Below are 17,802 nucleotides of genomic sequence, written 5' to 3'. Positions count from 1 at the left end.
TTTTTGGTAATGTCATGACTTACTAACTGACAACGTAACTACGACGTCGCATGCCAGTAATTTCATTACCTTCAGATTACCATCTCACAACGTCGTCAGTACGTTCTCCTAACGTTATAAGATTACCAAGAACGTTCCAGATACGTCCTCTATTCGTAATATATTGGTAATTCCATGACTTATTAGTAACGTAACTACAACGTTGTATGCCCGTAATAATATTACCATCAAATTACCATATCACAACGTCGTCAGTACGTTCTCCTAACGTTACAAGATTACCAAGGACGTTCCAGATACGTCCTCTATTCGTAATATAATGGTCATTCCATGACTTACTGGCAACGTAGCAGCAACGTCATGTGCTCGTAATTTCATTACCATCATTTACACATTCTTTATATGTTATTATTACCAGAATTTGCAATATAAAACGTGTAATTAAATGTCAGACACAAGACTGAAATGTCCCTTAAGAAAAAAAATGTTTCTTTTCACCAAATCAGAGTATGGATGACTGCTTTTTATATATAGTGACGTGACATACAGCGCGCGCCTCCACAAATGGAGTGCGCGCGTGCCCACAGTATGTTGATAAGAGTGTAAAGTAAATTTTTTTGAGAGAAGAATTTATTTTTCCGAGGTGACAACGAATAAATGGCTTTTATAAAAATGTATAAAGTTAACTTTGGAAAGACGCAAAACCTTTTTTATTGTCATGTTTACGTTAGTGCAGGTGGCCGTTAGAGTTGCCATGGCAACCGGGAAAACATTCAAGCTGCTGGAGAGGACAGCGTCGACATTTCTCCGTGTTTCTCGTCAGTTTTATAGCAATAAAGTTCAACAACTGCGTCAGATTGGTTAAGTAACATTACCCACAGTCTACTTTAAGTACTTTTGTTAATATTTTTACCTCTGTGATTTCCTTGATCGTCTGAAATATATGTTAGCAAAATGTTACGTTAGCATAGCATATGTTTTTAATGATACTGAGAGCAAAACGTCTTTAATGCTTTTATTTTATGTTTCGCTGTAGGCTATATGTTTTTATTTATAGTTTGAGTGTATTTTATTATTTTTATTTGGAGTTTTGTTCATGTTCTGTGTGTTTTTAAAAATAAATTAATTGAATTCATTTCGAGTCTGCATTCATCGTTCACAGCAATAGCCTTTACATTAGTTTGGGCAAATGAGGACATAAATTAGGTTAAACTACTGCATGTCCGCCCATAGAAAAATAAATAAATATAAGAATTACCAACTGATGACCAACACACAACTATTGATACACAACGTTGCCACGACGTCGCAGTTACTAACTAGCAACGTCACAAAGTTACGTTGTGGCCATAGGCACCTTTCACTTTTCCGGTTGCCACGACGTAACTAGTTACGTCGCCACGACGAAAGTTTGGTCACCAAATTACGTTGCAGTTACGTAACAGTCACGTATTTTGGTTAGCTGGGATGCCATGTACATGAGTCAGTTTTTACATTACAGTCTTCATGTAGAAATAGTATTATATTAAACACAATTTGCATTATTATGTGTCATATTTATCGAAATAAAAGTATAAAAATAGACTTTGATATTTAAAAATAAGCTTATGTTGATCTTCATTGTACATAGGCCTGTAGGCACTGAAATAAGTAGTACATTAAGCTTTGAATGATTAGTGTTTTACTGCATGTGAATGTTGGAAACATGCGTTTATTTCACAAATAAACAGCTTCATCTGCAATAAAGACAGCAAAGTTTGCAAGATATGGGCAGCAAATTGCATGGCCTCAGTAAGTTATATAATTCAGCAGCAAAAAGTATTCTAGCCTAATTCTTGGAAGAAGAAAAAAAAGCTATGGAATGGCTTCAGATGACTTTGAATATAGTGCACGAAAACTTAATTGGTGCTACTTATTTTGCTCTATGACTCCCACTTTTGCCATATAAAGGAGCGCAATTATCAGACTGTAATCTTAATATCGTGTCATATCCGTATTCATATTTTGAGACTGGCGGGACCAATTAGAATGTGGCGGGCCGCCACAGTCTAGTCAATGTATGGGAAACACTGATCCATGGCCAGGATATAAAATGTGACATAATTTTAAAAGTGACCTATAACATCGACGATGCAATACACATTTTAATTTATTTAGTGGTAATAAAATTATTAAAACTATTTGGAGAGAGAGATGTTTAATGTAACAAAATGTCAGTCATCGTGTGATAGCAAAATATAACTAGGCCTAGACTACTTGTTCTGAGCAGGTGTCAATGAACAGGCTGTAAAACTGTTGTTTAAGTTCACACTCATGAAAAACTGAAGCTGATTATCTGATTATCTAACAGCAGTCAAGTTGTCATTGTTTGTGTCAAACAAGTTGTGAATTTGTTGTAACATTAAAACAGGAGATAATGACTTACTCTGTGCTCAAAGTGATGCTCAGAGCTCGTGTTTTCCTCTGTGGGTGAACGAGGATGATGGTGAACAATTCCAGGATATGCTTTTTTTTCATTGGTTGTTGCGTTAAATCTTACCCAGATACAATAGTGCTATTTTCTGATTGGCTATTGTGTAGCCTCTTTCTTTTTTTTTTGACTGGCTGATAAGTGGCAGGTTCGAGACCGAGACGCGCTTGATTCCTGCCCGGTTCCATAGAGAGAGCGGCGCGGCCGGATATAAGCCCCACCCATTTGCTCTGCAGAGAGCGCCTTATATCCTCTAACCCAGGGATTCCCAAAGTGTGGTACGCGAGCTGCCACCAGGGGGTGCGCGAGAGGAACAAATGTAATGGTGGTCTGTTTTTTAAGTGGGATTTTTCCATACAATAATAAAAAAAAAAAAAAAAACAGCAAACATTTCCTTTGTAATCGCTTTTATTTTAAATAAAAAAACTATAATTTATTAGTTTTTGATAGAAACGTATAAAAAGACAGCTGCTGTCTTCTTCGACACACTGCTCTTCTTTTATGCACTGCAGGCTAGGCTATGCCTGCCAACTCGTTTCATTCCATATATATATTATAAATATAGCTGGCTAAAATCAGGGAAACTGTCAAGTGGGACGTCTTATGATAAAGTTTATAGTTACGAAGGAGGAGAGAGAGTGAGGATTTGGAGGCAACAGAGATGGAGAGAATAGAGAAAGAAAATGAGCGGGAGTCAGAAGATGCACCGGAGGAAACCGAAGAGGAGGGAAGGAGATGGCAAAAAAGAGGTGATGAGGGTGATCACCAGACGGGGGAAAAAAGAAGGAAATATGATGACAATTATCTGGGTCTGGGCTTCACTTGGATCGGCGATACAGATTGCTCGAAGCCTCAGTGCGTGTTGTGCAGTGAAGTTCAAGCAAACAGCTGGTGGGGATTGGGGATGCGCCAACCCGGTTGGGACATAGAAGGGGGTGTGCAGGAAAAAAAGTATGGGAACCGATGCTCTAACCCTAACCATAAACCTACCCATCACTTTCTGCATTTTTAGATTTTCAAAAAACATCACTTAGTATGATTCATAAGCTGTTGTCCTCATGGGGACCAAAAAAATGTTACCACAAGGATTTCGGACATTGCCATCTGGATATTTTGTCACCATAACATAGGGTATACTACCTGAACCACACACACACGCACACACACACACACACACACGCACACACACACACACACACACACACACACAATATAATATAATAATAGTAATAATATTAATAATAAAGCGCCTTAACTTCCCTGATGGTCAGCTTTTCTCACAATTCACTCCTCGCTTATTGTGTATAGTGTTTGGCTCTTTTTAAGTGAAACTTCATAAATATTGCAATCTGTGTTGAGAAGAGTATGGAAACACCTTTGCATCATTTAAATGTTGACGACCATTGGATTTTATTAAAATCAACTTATGAAGAAACTATAGACAGCATTGCCCCACTAAGACCGATAAGACATAAAAGAAAGTTAAATCCTTGGCTAAATGATAATACTCGTGCCCTTAGAAGGCAATAGGCAAGCAGAGAGAAGATGGAAAAAGAGTAAATTACAAGTCCATTACAATATCCTTAGAAATTCTCTATTTAGTTATCAAAGGGCAGTAAAAAATGCAAAAAATACTTCTCTCTCTAATATTATCAGGGCAAACACTAATAATTCGAAGCTCTTATTTTCTATTATAAATTCGGTAACTCAACCTTTGAGTAATGTGTGTCAAAAGTCCTTGTTTATTTCATGTGAGGACTTTTTAAAATTTTTTTAGCCAAAAGATTGCTGATCAACGAGTGCAAATTCCTGTGGTGAAAACCGATTCATTTGACGATCCTGCTTGCAATGTTGAATTAAGGGTTTTTTAGGCTATTACTCCGATTATGCTGCAGGATATTGTACAAAAAATGAAACCAACATTCTGTGCTAACGATTCTATACCCAGTCGGTTGTTAAAGCAGACCTTTGTCTGCGTATCACCGAGTTTAGCGCATCTGATCAACAAAAGTTTATCTGTGATATGTCCACTAGAGTTCAAACATGCTGTGGTGACACCTCGGCTAAAGAGACCAAATTGAACTCAGGATGAAATGCGGAATTATAGACCAATCTCTCAATTGTGCTTAAATTTTAGAAAAAGTTGTATTGCAACAGTTACTCTCATTTCTAAACAAAAACTCTATAGGAGAAAGGTTTCAATCGGGGTTCAAATCAGCCCACAGCACTGAGACGGCATTATTGAAATAGTGTTAAATGATATCTTACTGGCCTTAGATGAAGGAGATGATGTTGTTTTGGTGTTACTCAATCTGAGTGCAGCTTTTGACATGATAGACCATAACATCCTCATCTCCCATCTTGAACATTTAGTGGGGCTAAAGGGCACAGTTCTGAAATGGTTTCAGTCCTATTTGAGCGACAGATGTTTCTCGGTTAACTATAATAATAAAATCTCAGGTAAAAAAAAAACATCTTCCTTGGGGGGTCCCGAAAGGATCTATCCTTTCTCCTATTCTTTTTTCTTTATATCTGCTCCCTTTGGGTAGCATTTTTAGAAAATATGGAGTCTCATTCCATCTTTATACCGATGACACGCAGATACCAATTAGACATTCCACAAATTCAGTTGAGTCATTTCTAGACTGTTTAAAGGACATAAAAAATTGGATGGCAAAAAAAAATGTTTAATGCTCAATGAGGAAAAGACTGAGGTTATAGTTTTTAACCATTTAAAGAACTCGACAAGAAATGTATTAGATTCGAGCCCACTGGCGCCACATTTGAAAACAGCAGTAAAAGATTTAGGTTTCCTAATTGATAATAACCTAAAATTAGATAAGCAAATTAACTCAGTGGTACGGGCATGTTTTTATGATTTGCGTCTCTTAACTAAAGTAAAACCGTTCTTAACAAACTCTGACCTTGAAAGAGTAATTTATGCCTTTATTTTATCACGGTTAGATTTCTGTAATTCTTTGTACTCTGGCATTACTGCCACATCTTTGTCCCGTCTACAATCGGTACAAAATGCTGCGGCAAGGTTACTAAAGAAGGTGAAGAAATATGAACCAATTACCCCTGTGTTAGTTTCCTTAAATTGGTTGCCGGTCCGTTTTAGAATCAAATACAAAATTGTATTGTTCGTGTTTAAATCAATCAGGCACCTTCATACTTGGCAAACTTTTAAATTCCATATCTTCCCAGAACACTACGATCAGAGAACCAAAATTTACTTGTAGTGCCTTGAACAAAGTGCCTATATAAAGGCGATCGGGCATTCGCTGTGATAGGGCCAAGACTTTGGAATGAGCTACCTCTGTCGATCAGGTCCGCCAAATCTTTGGCAATATTTAAGAAATTGTTGAAAGCACACCTAATGTTGGTAGCATATAATGACTAGATGTGGTCTTTTTATTTTGATGTGGTGTTTTATGTTGTTGATGTATGTTTTTTTTCTCCTATGTAAAGCACTTTGCCGCAACCTTGGTTGCCTTTTAAATTTTGCTATATAAATAAATAGAACAAGAACTGAGAACTGAAGAAGAGAACTGTTGGCCAATTGATGGAGTTGTCACTGTAAAGCAGACTCTTAGATTGGAAAAAAAAGTGTAAAAACTGTTAAAATGCAAGGAAAGGCAATGAAGTTAGAAATGTAACAAGTTTCATTTAGGGTTAGTTCACCCAAAAATGAAAATTCTGTCATTAATTACTCACCCTCATGTCGTCCCAAATACATAAGACCTTCGTTCATCTTCGGAACTCAAATTAAGATATTTTTTAAGAAATCTGAGAGGGATCTGACTCGTCCATATACAGCAGTGTAATCAACACTTTCAAAGTCCAGAAAGGTACTAAAGACAATGCTAAAACAGTTAACATGACTGCAGTGGTTCAACTTTAATTTTATATGACGAATTCCATGGTTTTCTTACGAGAATACTTTTTATGTTCTGAAGATGAACAAAGGTCTTACAGGTGTGGGATGACATGAGGGTGAGTAATTAATGATAGAAGTTTAGTTTCTGGGGAAATAACTCTTTAATTATGGGACTTTCTGCTGGACTTCTTCCTCCTTTTAACACCTTTGGTGAAATCTTCTTTATCTTCTATCAAATTCTCCAAATTGTTCAAATTATTTGAATTGCACTCATTCTTTTCCTCATTGCTCTGCCTCATGGCGAACTAATCACTGCATTGCTGTTTTGTTGTTTTAATTAAGTGTCGTCCACGTCAACAGAGATTAATGCCATTATGCTAAGACAATGAAGTTTAGCTAATCAAATCAAGTTTGCACTTAAGTTTGAAGAACCACAGTATAGTCAAGAATAAGCATGAGGAGATCTGTCAAAAATGAACCATACTGAAGATGTTGTTTGTTGTCTGTATGTTTTTTCCCCCCTGAATAGCCTAATTACACTGTGATTTTGCCTGAATAATTACATAGCTTGACAGTACTGCACAGGTTTACATGTGCCTAGCACATCACAGCTGACTCCATGTTTGTTATTCTCCATTTGGAGGTGTGTTCTGAGCTACCATGAGGAAATTGATTCACAAGCAGATATAGATGTTCTGATTTTGAGGGCATTAACCCCTGTGCACATGGCAAATGATGCATTGAGAGTGAAGAACAAGGAAAATAGAAATTCAGAATGAAAACCTGTGGCGGCTGGCCAATAGAGGGCGCTAGAGCACTACCTTTTCGGAGCCCCACACACGTTTTATGGGGACATTCCAGAGACATCTTGATTTTTATACTGTAGAAAATGTATTATATCACCCAACCCTAACCATAAACCTACACATCACTTTCTGCAGTTTTAGATTTAAAAAAATGTTTCATAAGCTGTTGTCCTCATTGGGACAAAAAAAAAAAAAAAAAAAAAAATGTTGCCACAAGGATTTTGGATATTGCCATCTGGATATTTTGTCACCATAACATAGGGCATACTACCTGAACCACACACTATAATATAATATAATATAATATAATATAATATAATATAATATAATATAATATAATATAATATAATATAATATAATGTAATATACAGGTGCTGGTCATATAATTAGAATAATCAAAATAGAAGAAATCAAAAAGTTGATTTATTTCACCATATTCCATTCAAAAAGTGAAACTTGTATATTATATTCATTCATTACACAGACTGATATATTTCAAATGTTTGTTTCTTTTAATTTTGATGATTATAACTGACAACTGAGGAAAATTCCAAATTCAGTATCTCAGAAAATTAGAATATTACTTAGACCAATACAAAGAAAGGATTTTTAGAAATCTTGGCCAACTGAAAAGTATGAACATGAAAAGTATGAGCATGTACAGCACTCAATACTTAGTTGGGGCTCCTTTTGCCTAAATTACAGCAGCAATGCGACATGGCATGGAGTCGATCAGTCTGGCACTGCTCAGGTGTTATGAGAGCCCAGGTTGCTCTGATAATGGCCTTCAGCTCTTTCTGGACCTTGATAGTTTTGATTATACTGCTGTCTATGGACGAGTCAGATACCTCTTGGATTTCATCAAAAAAATATCTTAATTTGTGTTCCGAAGATGAACGAAGGACTTACAGGTATGGAGCAACATGAAGGTGAGTAATTATGATAGAATTTTCATTTTTGGGTGAACTAAATGGGACTTTCCACTTAGACTTCTTCCTCATCAAGTCAAATTTTTCGTTATTAGAAATATTTTCCTCATTGCTCTGCCTCATGGTCAACTTACTGCATTGCTAGACTGGAATTCTCTGGGTTCCACTGTACTCAACTTGACGAGCTGAAGCAGTATTCAGGAAGAGCTGAAGCTGTACTCATAAGCCTGTCAAGCAGACAGTAGGAGGAGCAAGAGCAACAAAGAAAAAAAACAGACCACACACAGAAAAACAGGACCCACTTGTTTATCCACAATAATTTAAAAATATAAAAATAAGACCCTACATCCCTAAGGACATAATGGCAAGCTAAACAGTTGCCTGTAGATCCCCTTTTAGCAGCAATAACTTGAAGTAATCGTTTTCTATATGACTTTATCAATTTCTCACATCATTCTGGAGGAATTTTGGCCCATTCTTCTTTACAATGTAGCTCCAGTTTATTGAGGTTTGTGTGAATTTGTCTGTGCACAGCTCTCGCCACAGCTTTTCAGTCAGGTTGAGTTCTGGACTTCACCATTGCAACACCTTGATTCTTTTCTTTTTCAGCCATCTGTTGTAGAATTGCTGGTGATCTTCAGATCATTGTCTAATTGTATGACTCAGTTTTGGCCAAGCTTTAGCTGTCGGATGGATGTCCTCACCTTTGACTCTAGAAAAACCTTGGTATACAGATAAGTTCATGGTCCACTCAATGACTGTGAGGTGCCCAGGACCAATGGCTACAAAACAAGCCTAAAATAATCAGCCCTATACCCACATGATTGACTTTTGGTATATGAGGTGTTTGTGCTGAAATGATGTTTTTGGTTTTCATCAAACTTGACACTTTGCATTATGGCCAAACATCTCCGCTTTGGTCTTGTCTGAGAAATCTTGGCCAACTGAAAAGTATGAACATGAAAAGTATGAGCATGTACAGCACTCAATACTTAGTTGGGGCTCCTTTTGCCTGAATTACTGCAGCAATGCGGCGTGGCATGGAGTCGATCAGTCTGTGGCACTGCTCAGGTGTTATGAGAGTCCACTCTTTCCAATCTCCCCCACATTTTTGAATGGGTTTTGTTTCACAATCCTCTCCAGGGTGCAGTTATCCCTATTGCTTGTACACTTTTTTTCTACCACATCTTTTCCTTCCCTTTGCCTCTCTATTAATGTGCTTGGACACAGAGCTCTGTGAACAGCCAGCCTCTTTTGCAATGACCTTTTGTGTCTTGCTCTTCTTGTGCAAGGTGTCAGTGCACTGTAAAAAAGAAAAAGTTAGTTCAACTCAAATTTTCAAGGCAACCGACTGCACAGAATTTTTGAGTTGAAGATATCAACTTATTTTTTTAAGTTTTAAAGAACTACAATTATTAAGTTGCGTCAGCTAAGTTTTTCAAGTTCTGACAACTAAGTTTTTTAAATTCAAGTTACTGGAACTTTCAAGTCTGTAATAACTTACTATTTTGAGTTTAAATTTTGATTGGTGGCTCCCATCATGCACTGCAACATGAAGCACTTTTTTTGATTGTCACCATTGTTGAGGGTCATATGCTGATTCTTGATGTCTGTGTGTTTTTTTAAAAAAAAAAAAAAAAAACCTTCAGATTATAAAAGCTCTGTTGGATCTCAAGTGGTAACTGATTTACTATAAGAAATAATATTACATCTATATCACCAGTTAATACTGGATGTCACCAATGAATCTGGCCATTTCACAATAAGAAAACACAACCATTATGACTGTGCTTTACAAAGCATTGTAAACCTAAATTGATCTCCTTTGGCTCACAGCACTTTTGGGAAACACAGCCCAGATCATGATTTCTCTGGCCATAACAAACGTGCTTTACAAACACAAAATTGTAGCAGCCAGAGATAAATTAATATTAATTAATAGAGTCAAGAGCCCAACTAAAGGAAATGCTTTTCACCATAATGGTGACTTCAAACTAAACTTTCATTAAAACATTAACATCTAAACATCTGTTAATTCTCAATAAGAACTTTTGTTGATGTATGACAGAAATCAAATCAATCTGGTTAATAATAAGTGTAATAATGTTTAATGGCTTGAAGTCAGTTTTAGTTGTTGTGTCTCTCTCTTTTTCTCTTGTTGTTTCTTCAATGATTCTGCTTATTATCATCAGGTGTCACCAATAATTGTCAATCATCACTCAATCATCAATCAATTATCTCATTAACTTTAACACAGCTTCAGTGTTACTTTTTAACACCCAGCAAGATGGACTCATATGTACATTTTGGGTGTTAATTTAACACTGGGGATTTTGCTTTGTGGGTGTCAACTACAACTTCAAAATAAAATCAACTCAATTTATTAAATAAGATGAACTTTTCCTCAGAAATGTCTGAAAGTGAGTTCAAGTGGCTTACAACAGATAAGTTCCAACTAGCAATTTTATTGTCAGTGAATGCAAAAATTTTAGTAAGGTGAACAATTTTGAGTTGTCGTTTTTACAGTGTGGTGTCTTTTGGACTGTCAAGTCAGCAGTCTTCCCCATGATGTTTTTGGTTTTCATCAAACTTGACACTTTGCATTATGGCCAAACATATCCACTTTGGTCTTGTCTGTCCAAAGGACTTTGTTCCAGAAGTCTTGAAGTACTCTCAGACCTAAGTCGTGCTGCCATGTTTTGTTTTGTTTTTTTGAGAGGAGAGACTTTCTCCTGAAAACCCATACTTCCGTTCCATCTTTTTCTAATTGTACTGTCATGAACTTTATCATTTAACATGTTAACTGAGGCCTGTAGAGTCTGAGGTGTAGCTCTTGGGCTGTCTGGAATTTCTCTGAGCGTTACACAGTCTGATCTCGGGGTGAAATTGCTGGGATGTCCACTCAAGGGAAGATTTGTTTTGAATGTTTTCCACTTGTGAATAATCTTCCTCACTGTAAATGATGGACTTCAAATTGTTTTGAAATGGCCTTATAACTGTTCCCAGATTTATGGCAGCACCAATTGCTTGTCTTTCCTCCTTGGCATTATCAAACTGCCAGAACTTCAGCTTTTATTCGATTAGCAGTGCCTGTCTGTTACTTACCCTCTTAAATTCAAAATTACTGTTAACAGTAAAGGTGTCCTACGTTTGTCATCCATGGCTTTTCCATTTTGTCTTTCTTTTGCTAAACAAATAATGACATGGTGTGATATGTCATGTGTTGTTGTTGAGGACTTATTTTGCAAATTTTAAGACCTGCCAATGACCAGATGATTTTTTATTATGCCCTGATACAGAAAACCATGGCATTCAATAGGAGGTTCTAACTTGATGCATGACTGCACACAGTGGCATAACTTTGTTTTAAAAAAGTGGCTGGGACAGGAATGTGTATGTATGTGTGTGTGTGTGTGTGTGTGTAGTCTTGAGAGTAAATACGTGGATCCACTTTTGATAATAGATTGTCCTGATGGACTAGCAGCAGCATTTTCGCTTAGCATGCAAGAGGTTCTGGGTTCTAATCGAATCCACCACTTTCAAAAAGTGCCTATGACACAAATTGCGCCTTTGACTGTACATATGAGGAAGTAGGAACAGGGAAGGGTCATAGAAAAGTTTCAGTTTTAATCTTGTGTTTTGCCTCAGTATAAATATCAGAAATATTTCAGAGAAACCTGATGAAATGTTTGATTTTGTATGTCCTCATTTTGAAATATATGCGTGCATGAAAAGATATAAAATCAAAATTTCCATACATTTCCATTAATTTGAATGCACTAATGGTCTCTATGCATTATAAAATGTTTGCTAATGTTATTAAAGTTATTATAGATTGTCATCCAAAATCTGCAAATAGTTGTGTAGGTGGGGATTTTGGTGTGTGGTATTTAGTTTGATTTGCATATGAATGTGTGACAATGATGAACGTCAAACTGAAACTTAAAAAAAAGTATAAAACTGGAATCTTGAACATCGACAGCAGTCTTCAGAGCTGTGGTGAGTGAGAAACAAGTTGCTTTGTCTTTGTCTTTCATTTTAAGGAGATATTGCTGATTTAGATATTCATGATTTAGGAGGAAAACAAAAAAAAAAATGGGATCATCAAAGTCCTCACCTGCACCTGCACCTGCACCTGTGTACACACCAACGCGATCATATACACCACCACCACCACCACCAAACCCAGGTAAGAGGATCATTTAATTCCAGATACACAGTATAATATATTTACATAAGCTGTATTAATATTTAATTGGGAGAACATACATCACAGATTTTTTATATGATCTATGTTTTTTTCTCCTAGAACTGGACAAACCTTTTAGAAAATTTAACTGGAAGTAAGTTGGTTGTTTACTATCCTAGACTGTCATTCATGATGTTGATTATTTTCTAATAATATAATACCATGGATAATACTTATTTTAATCAAAAGTATTGACTCATTCAAATAAATTTTAATTTCAAATAACGTTTTAATTCCCAACTAAATGCTAAGATGAAATAAATTAACTCTCACATTTTAGCATATTCATCAATATACAAATATAAGAAAGAACTGATTATTAAAACAATAATAACCCAAACTTACCTAATGCACTTTCTGAATATTAAAATATAAGATATGTTTTGAAGTGCACTTAGTATTTTGGTAAGTTCTGAATATATTCAGACATAATCTTTTTTATTTTTAACTTTTATATTATTTGGATTAATTATTCATTAATTATTCAGATCGACATTTTTTAATGTAACAATCAATTTACATCACAACAGCGCACATTAAAGTACTCAGTTTGAGTCAAGGTATAAATGGATTGTCTGAATGGAATCATTCCGTATTATCCACACGTATTATCCAGGAATTATCTTTAAATTATGCCATAAATTAATTTATCAAAATTTAAGTTCATTCTGAATTGCTGGTCATATAGCCATTTAGGAAATAACAATTGTCTGTGGCACAAATTTGGCGGCGTTGTACTGATGCTGCCGTTGCACAATCCAAGTGGATGCTGCACACTGGTGGTGGTTGAGGAGAGACCCCTGATACAACTGTAAAGCACTTTGGGTGTACAGCAGTACATATGAAAGCGCTATATAAATGTCTCCATTCATTCATTCAAATCTTATTCTCAGCGGTCGGACCATGCTCTTGTCTAATTGTTTTGTGACAAGTCAAGCACGTTGCATTGTGGATTAATTTTTCTGTTCTGTGTATTCTGTTGTATGCTGTACATTTTGACACATGTATTTACTGTATATAGCACTTAAAGGGATAGTTCACCCAAAAATGAAAATTTGATGTTTATCTGCTTACCCTCAGCGCATCCAAGATGTAGGTGACTTTTTTTCTTCAGTCGAACGCAAATTATGATTTTTAACTGCAACCGCTGCCGTCTGTCAGTCAAATAATAGCAGTAGATGGGAACTTCAACTATAACAGTAAATAAAACTTGCTTAGACAAATCAAAATTAAAACCTGCGGCTCGTGACGACACATTAATGTCCTAAGACACGAAACGATCGGTTTGTGCGAGAAACCGAACATTATTTATATAATTTTTACCTCTAATACACCACTATGTCCAACTTCGTTCAGCTTCCTGTTAGTGAGGTCAAAAAACGCGTTCTGGTGACGGAAGTGATGTCTCGCCCATATACTTCAATGAGCGCGAGACATCACTTCCGTTGTCAGAGCGCGATCAGACCTCACTAGCCGGAAGTTGAACGAAGTTGGACATAGTGGTGTATTAGAGGTAAAAAATTATATAAATGAAGAGTTTCGTTGCAAAACGAGATAAATCCGTTTTTAACATTTTTGTCAAAACATGTTTATTATTATGTTATCATGTTATTATTTTGTTTTATGGTGCTACGTAGCTGTATTTTTTAAGTTATGAAGGTTTAAATCAAAACAAACCAACTGCAGTTGAATTGATATTAATTGGAATGCACAACCAAAAAACAAGATTTTTGAAAGATTAAAAAAATGGATTTATCTCATTTTGCAACGAAACTCAATACTGTTCGGTTTATCGCACAAACCGATCGTTTTGTGTCTTAGGACATCAATGTGTCGTCATGAGCCGCAGGGTTTAATTTGGATTTGTCTATGAAAGTTTTTTCGACTGTTATTGTTCAAGTTCCCAATCACTGCTATTATTTGACTGACAGACGGCAGCGGTTGCAGTTAAAAATCATAATTTGCGTTCGACTGAAGAAAAAAAGTCATCTACATCTTGGATGCCCTGGGGGTAAGCAGATAAACATCAAATTTTCATTTTTGGGTGAACTATCCCTTTAATATAATACAACTAGCGTCAAAACAGCTTTACAATGAAAATCAAACAGCTTTACAGTAAAGAATCAGCAGTAGAGTCAATTCTAACATACAACTTCAGGTACAAGTACAACAAAGCAGCTCTACAGAGGATAATATATAGTGCTTTTGAACGTAGTAGTTTCAATTACAGCTTCACCGATAAATTATACAGACTATTATTTGTTTTTGTGCATCAAATGAGCAACAGTGGCAAGATTATCTGACTATTCCATGCGTACCCTGCACAGTATTCACACGATACTATAGAAATATTATGCCAGTATTGTATTCCATGGTGCACAGAATTGTCTTTTGTTTTTATAGTCAGAAAGAAGCCCTGAAAAAGAAGCTAGAAGACTTCACTCTGGGTAATCCAGATGTAAAGAAAATCAATATCCTGGTAGCTGGACAAATTGGAGCAGGAAAGTCCAGCTTTATTAACTCCATCGATAGTGCCTTTCAAGGACGAATCACCTCTAGAGCGCTAGTTAATTCATCTGATGGTGACAGTCGTAGTTTCACACAAGATGTAGGTATTTGTCACCATATACAGTATTTTTTATTTTTTTTTAAGATACAGAAATGTCAGCTGACCTACTCTTAAGCATTATAAGAATTTTAACTAATCGTATGAAGATTTCTTGGAAATTGTTTGCAAATATTTGTGCTTCTGTATATTTGGTATTTATCTGTAGCTGAAAGGATTCACCATCAAAAGTGGGAAAAAATCTTTGCCCTTCGTCTTCAATGATATAATGGGCTTAGAACCTGATCAACTGACTGGGTCGCATATAGAAGACCTCATCAGTGCTATGTTTGGCAAGGGCTATAAAGTAATAAACCACTACATTATCATTTTAACAAAGTTTCTATGTGTGCAATAGGTTTGACGTTTAACATACTTTGCCGAATTTCCCATCTTTTAGTTCAACCAGAAGCAGACACCCACTTATAAGGATCAACATTACACCTGTGACCCTATCCTCTCCGATCAGGCTTTCTGCCTAGTTTACATTATAGCCGCAGAAACAGTCCAATTCACAGATGAACGACTTAACAAGTTGAAGCTCACAGAGAATGAGAGAGCTAAGGGTAAAACTGACACCTGAATGTTTGATAAGGATTTTTATTCTGAGTTCACATACATTACATTGCATGGGAGAGAGAAGTGGGCATAAAGTGGGTTGGGTTTGTGTCTGTTTTTTCAATGTGTAGTTGGACAAAATCCAGATATGCAGGCTGCATTGTAATGCCAATTGCAAACAGCTGAACTTTTCTGATTAATTACTTGTATGACCCAGACAATGTATGTGGATCAGTTATGTAGATATGTATTCAACAAACTGTCACAAATGTGTGGGGGGGATAACCTGTTATAGAGCCTTTACATTACTTCTGCATTTGCTGTAGGGATTCCTCAAGTGGTTATCATGACCAAAGTGGATGAAGCATGTCCGCTGGTCAAAAATGATCTAGGGAAGATCTACACTAGCAAGAAGATCAAAGAGAAGGTGTGTGATATCATCCAAAGACATACATGTGTTTATAGAGGTTGTACGACGTTAGTTTTTTTTTTTAAGTTGACATTTATTTGATAAAAGTCGAGTCGACATCAGCTAGTCGCTGATGATGTTATTAATGAGACTCAAAATAAGCCTGAGACTCAAACACAGCACAGCTATGGCAAATGACACAGCGCTGCCCACAAGGCTATTGCTCCGACATAACAGCTTATTTTTATCATTTCTTTTGTATTTGGTTTGTTATATTTCTCACAGGTTTCTGCTTGTTCTAAATCAGATACAGATAAAGTAGCACAGTAAAGATTACATTTATATGAATGCATTAGTGAGAGAGTGATTGTGTGTGTGAATTAATTCTACCTGGGAGCATCTCTCTACTAATAGTGAAACTTTTTCTAACAGTTTCTAAGCTATTTTATTGATAAATCAGAACAGTGTTGACAATACATTTCTGCGCTACTGAATGTTTCTATGTGCATGCAATCTGCACATGATGTGTTTATTAGTTCAGAACATTGATTAACTTACATGTACATTAAGCTGTTTAAAACGTGCATTCACCCAATCAATTTTAGCATCCAGATGGTAAAATAAAACAAAATCTTGTGGGGCACTCTTGGATTAAGCATTTATTTGTCATTTTAACTGTTGGAAACGGAGCATAAAAGTGGACTTCAAAGATATCTTATCCTGTTGCAATGTCGACGACAAGCTTAAAGTGTTATGGCAGAGCATTAAAGTTGACTAGTCTGTGCAACCCCTACTTACAAGTGCAGTTTTATCTAATAGCCACATCTAGTTTTCTGATCTAACATTCTGTTCCTGTCCAGATGGAGTTGTGCAGCACCAAAACAGGTGTGCCAATGACAAACATCTTCCCAGTGAAGAACTACCATGAGGAGATTGACACAGAGGATGACATTGATGTTCTCATACTAAAGGCACTTGAACAGATTGTTCAGATTGCCAATGTTAGATTGAAGGACAGCACCGATAAAAATGAATCGGCGGTGAAGTAAATTCTACAGAAAAAAGCAAATGTATTTTCTACCTGAATAATTTAGTTCAGGCAAGAATTTTTTTTTTTTTTTAAAAAAAGGAAAATTCTATAAAAGTACTCAATTTAAGCCTGTAGAAATTAAAGTGTAAATATCAATGTTATCAAATAAAGTAAAACTACTAAATGTTCTGATAATGGTGTTCCCATCATGCACTGGGCCATGACTAATTAATAAGGTTGCTTTTCACGGTTTTCCTGTATTTATGCTGTTTTATAATTGCTTTTGTTGTTAGGTTTAGCAACTTTTTGTTTTGTGCATCTGGAGTTCATTTTCTACTCAAAATGACACATTCATATTTAAATGATCCATCGAATGTTATCGTTATTGTGTACCAAGTGAGGTCTCTGTTCAGGTGGGTAACATTCTGTTATGTAGATATGTTGTCTACACAATATCTACTGTATTATTTATTTAGATGTTTTAAGTAAAGCATACACTTTAAAAGCAGGGCTTAATTCAGTGTTATATTGTTTGAGTAAAATGTACTTGAGTATTGCAAAGTAAACTTCAACTACTCCAGTAGAATTTAATCAAACTTTAATTGGCCTAGTTCCATTTCGATACTACACTCGTACTACGCAATTAAAGGTGGTACAGATAATGTTTTCGTCGACTGAGTTTTTGAAATGAGTGCATGCGGAAGAACAACCCCCCTCCTTCACAGCTCATTTCAAGTGAACGCCTCCCAAAACTTGTGCACGAGTGTTTGTTTACCACCAGCATTCGCTGTGTTATTAAGCCGGGCACACATTTTACGACTAGCTAAAACATTCTGACTGTGCTCAACATACAGCGATAGTTTCCT

The 17,802-nt window shown here is 36.1% G+C and overlaps 1 protein-coding gene across 1 annotated transcript; it reads left to right on the top strand.

Annotated features, from left to right (window-relative positions):
• The first annotated feature begins 12,180 nt into the window (after nt 1–12,180).
• On the top strand, nt 12,181–16,955 carry LOC137031637 (interferon-induced protein 44-like). Its single transcript, XM_067402739.1, has 7 exons — nt 12,181–12,274; nt 12,395–12,428; nt 14,738–14,942; nt 15,109–15,246; nt 15,340–15,505; nt 15,824–15,924; nt 16,767–16,955. Exons 1-7 carry the CDS (start codon nt 12,181–12,183, stop codon nt 16,953–16,955), a joined length of 927 nt encoding a protein of 308 aa, XP_067258840.1.
• The last annotated feature ends 847 nt before the right edge of the window (nt 16,956–17,802 follow it).

This window comes from Chanodichthys erythropterus, chromosome 12, assembly GCF_024489055.1.
Source record: "Chanodichthys erythropterus isolate Z2021 chromosome 12, ASM2448905v1, whole genome shotgun sequence".
In the NCBI taxonomy this organism is placed as follows: Eukaryota; Metazoa; Chordata; class Actinopteri; order Cypriniformes; family Xenocyprididae; genus Chanodichthys; species Chanodichthys erythropterus.
This window is presented reverse-complemented; position numbering and strand designations above follow the sequence as displayed.

Bases quoted from the DNA above. Each gene is read 5' to 3' on its own strand.
- LOC137031637 (XM_067402739.1), top strand. From the start codon at position 12,181: ATGGGATCATCAAAGTCCTCACCTGCACCTGCACCTGCACCTGTGTAC. The intron at 14,943-15,108 runs GTAGGTATTTGT...ATTTATCTGTAG, and splicing joins GTCGTAGTTTCACACAAGAT to CTGAAAGGATTCACCATCAA. The intron at 15,506-15,823 runs GTAAAACTGACA...CATTTGCTGTAG, and splicing joins AGAGAATGAGAGAGCTAAGG to GGATTCCTCAAGTGGTTATC.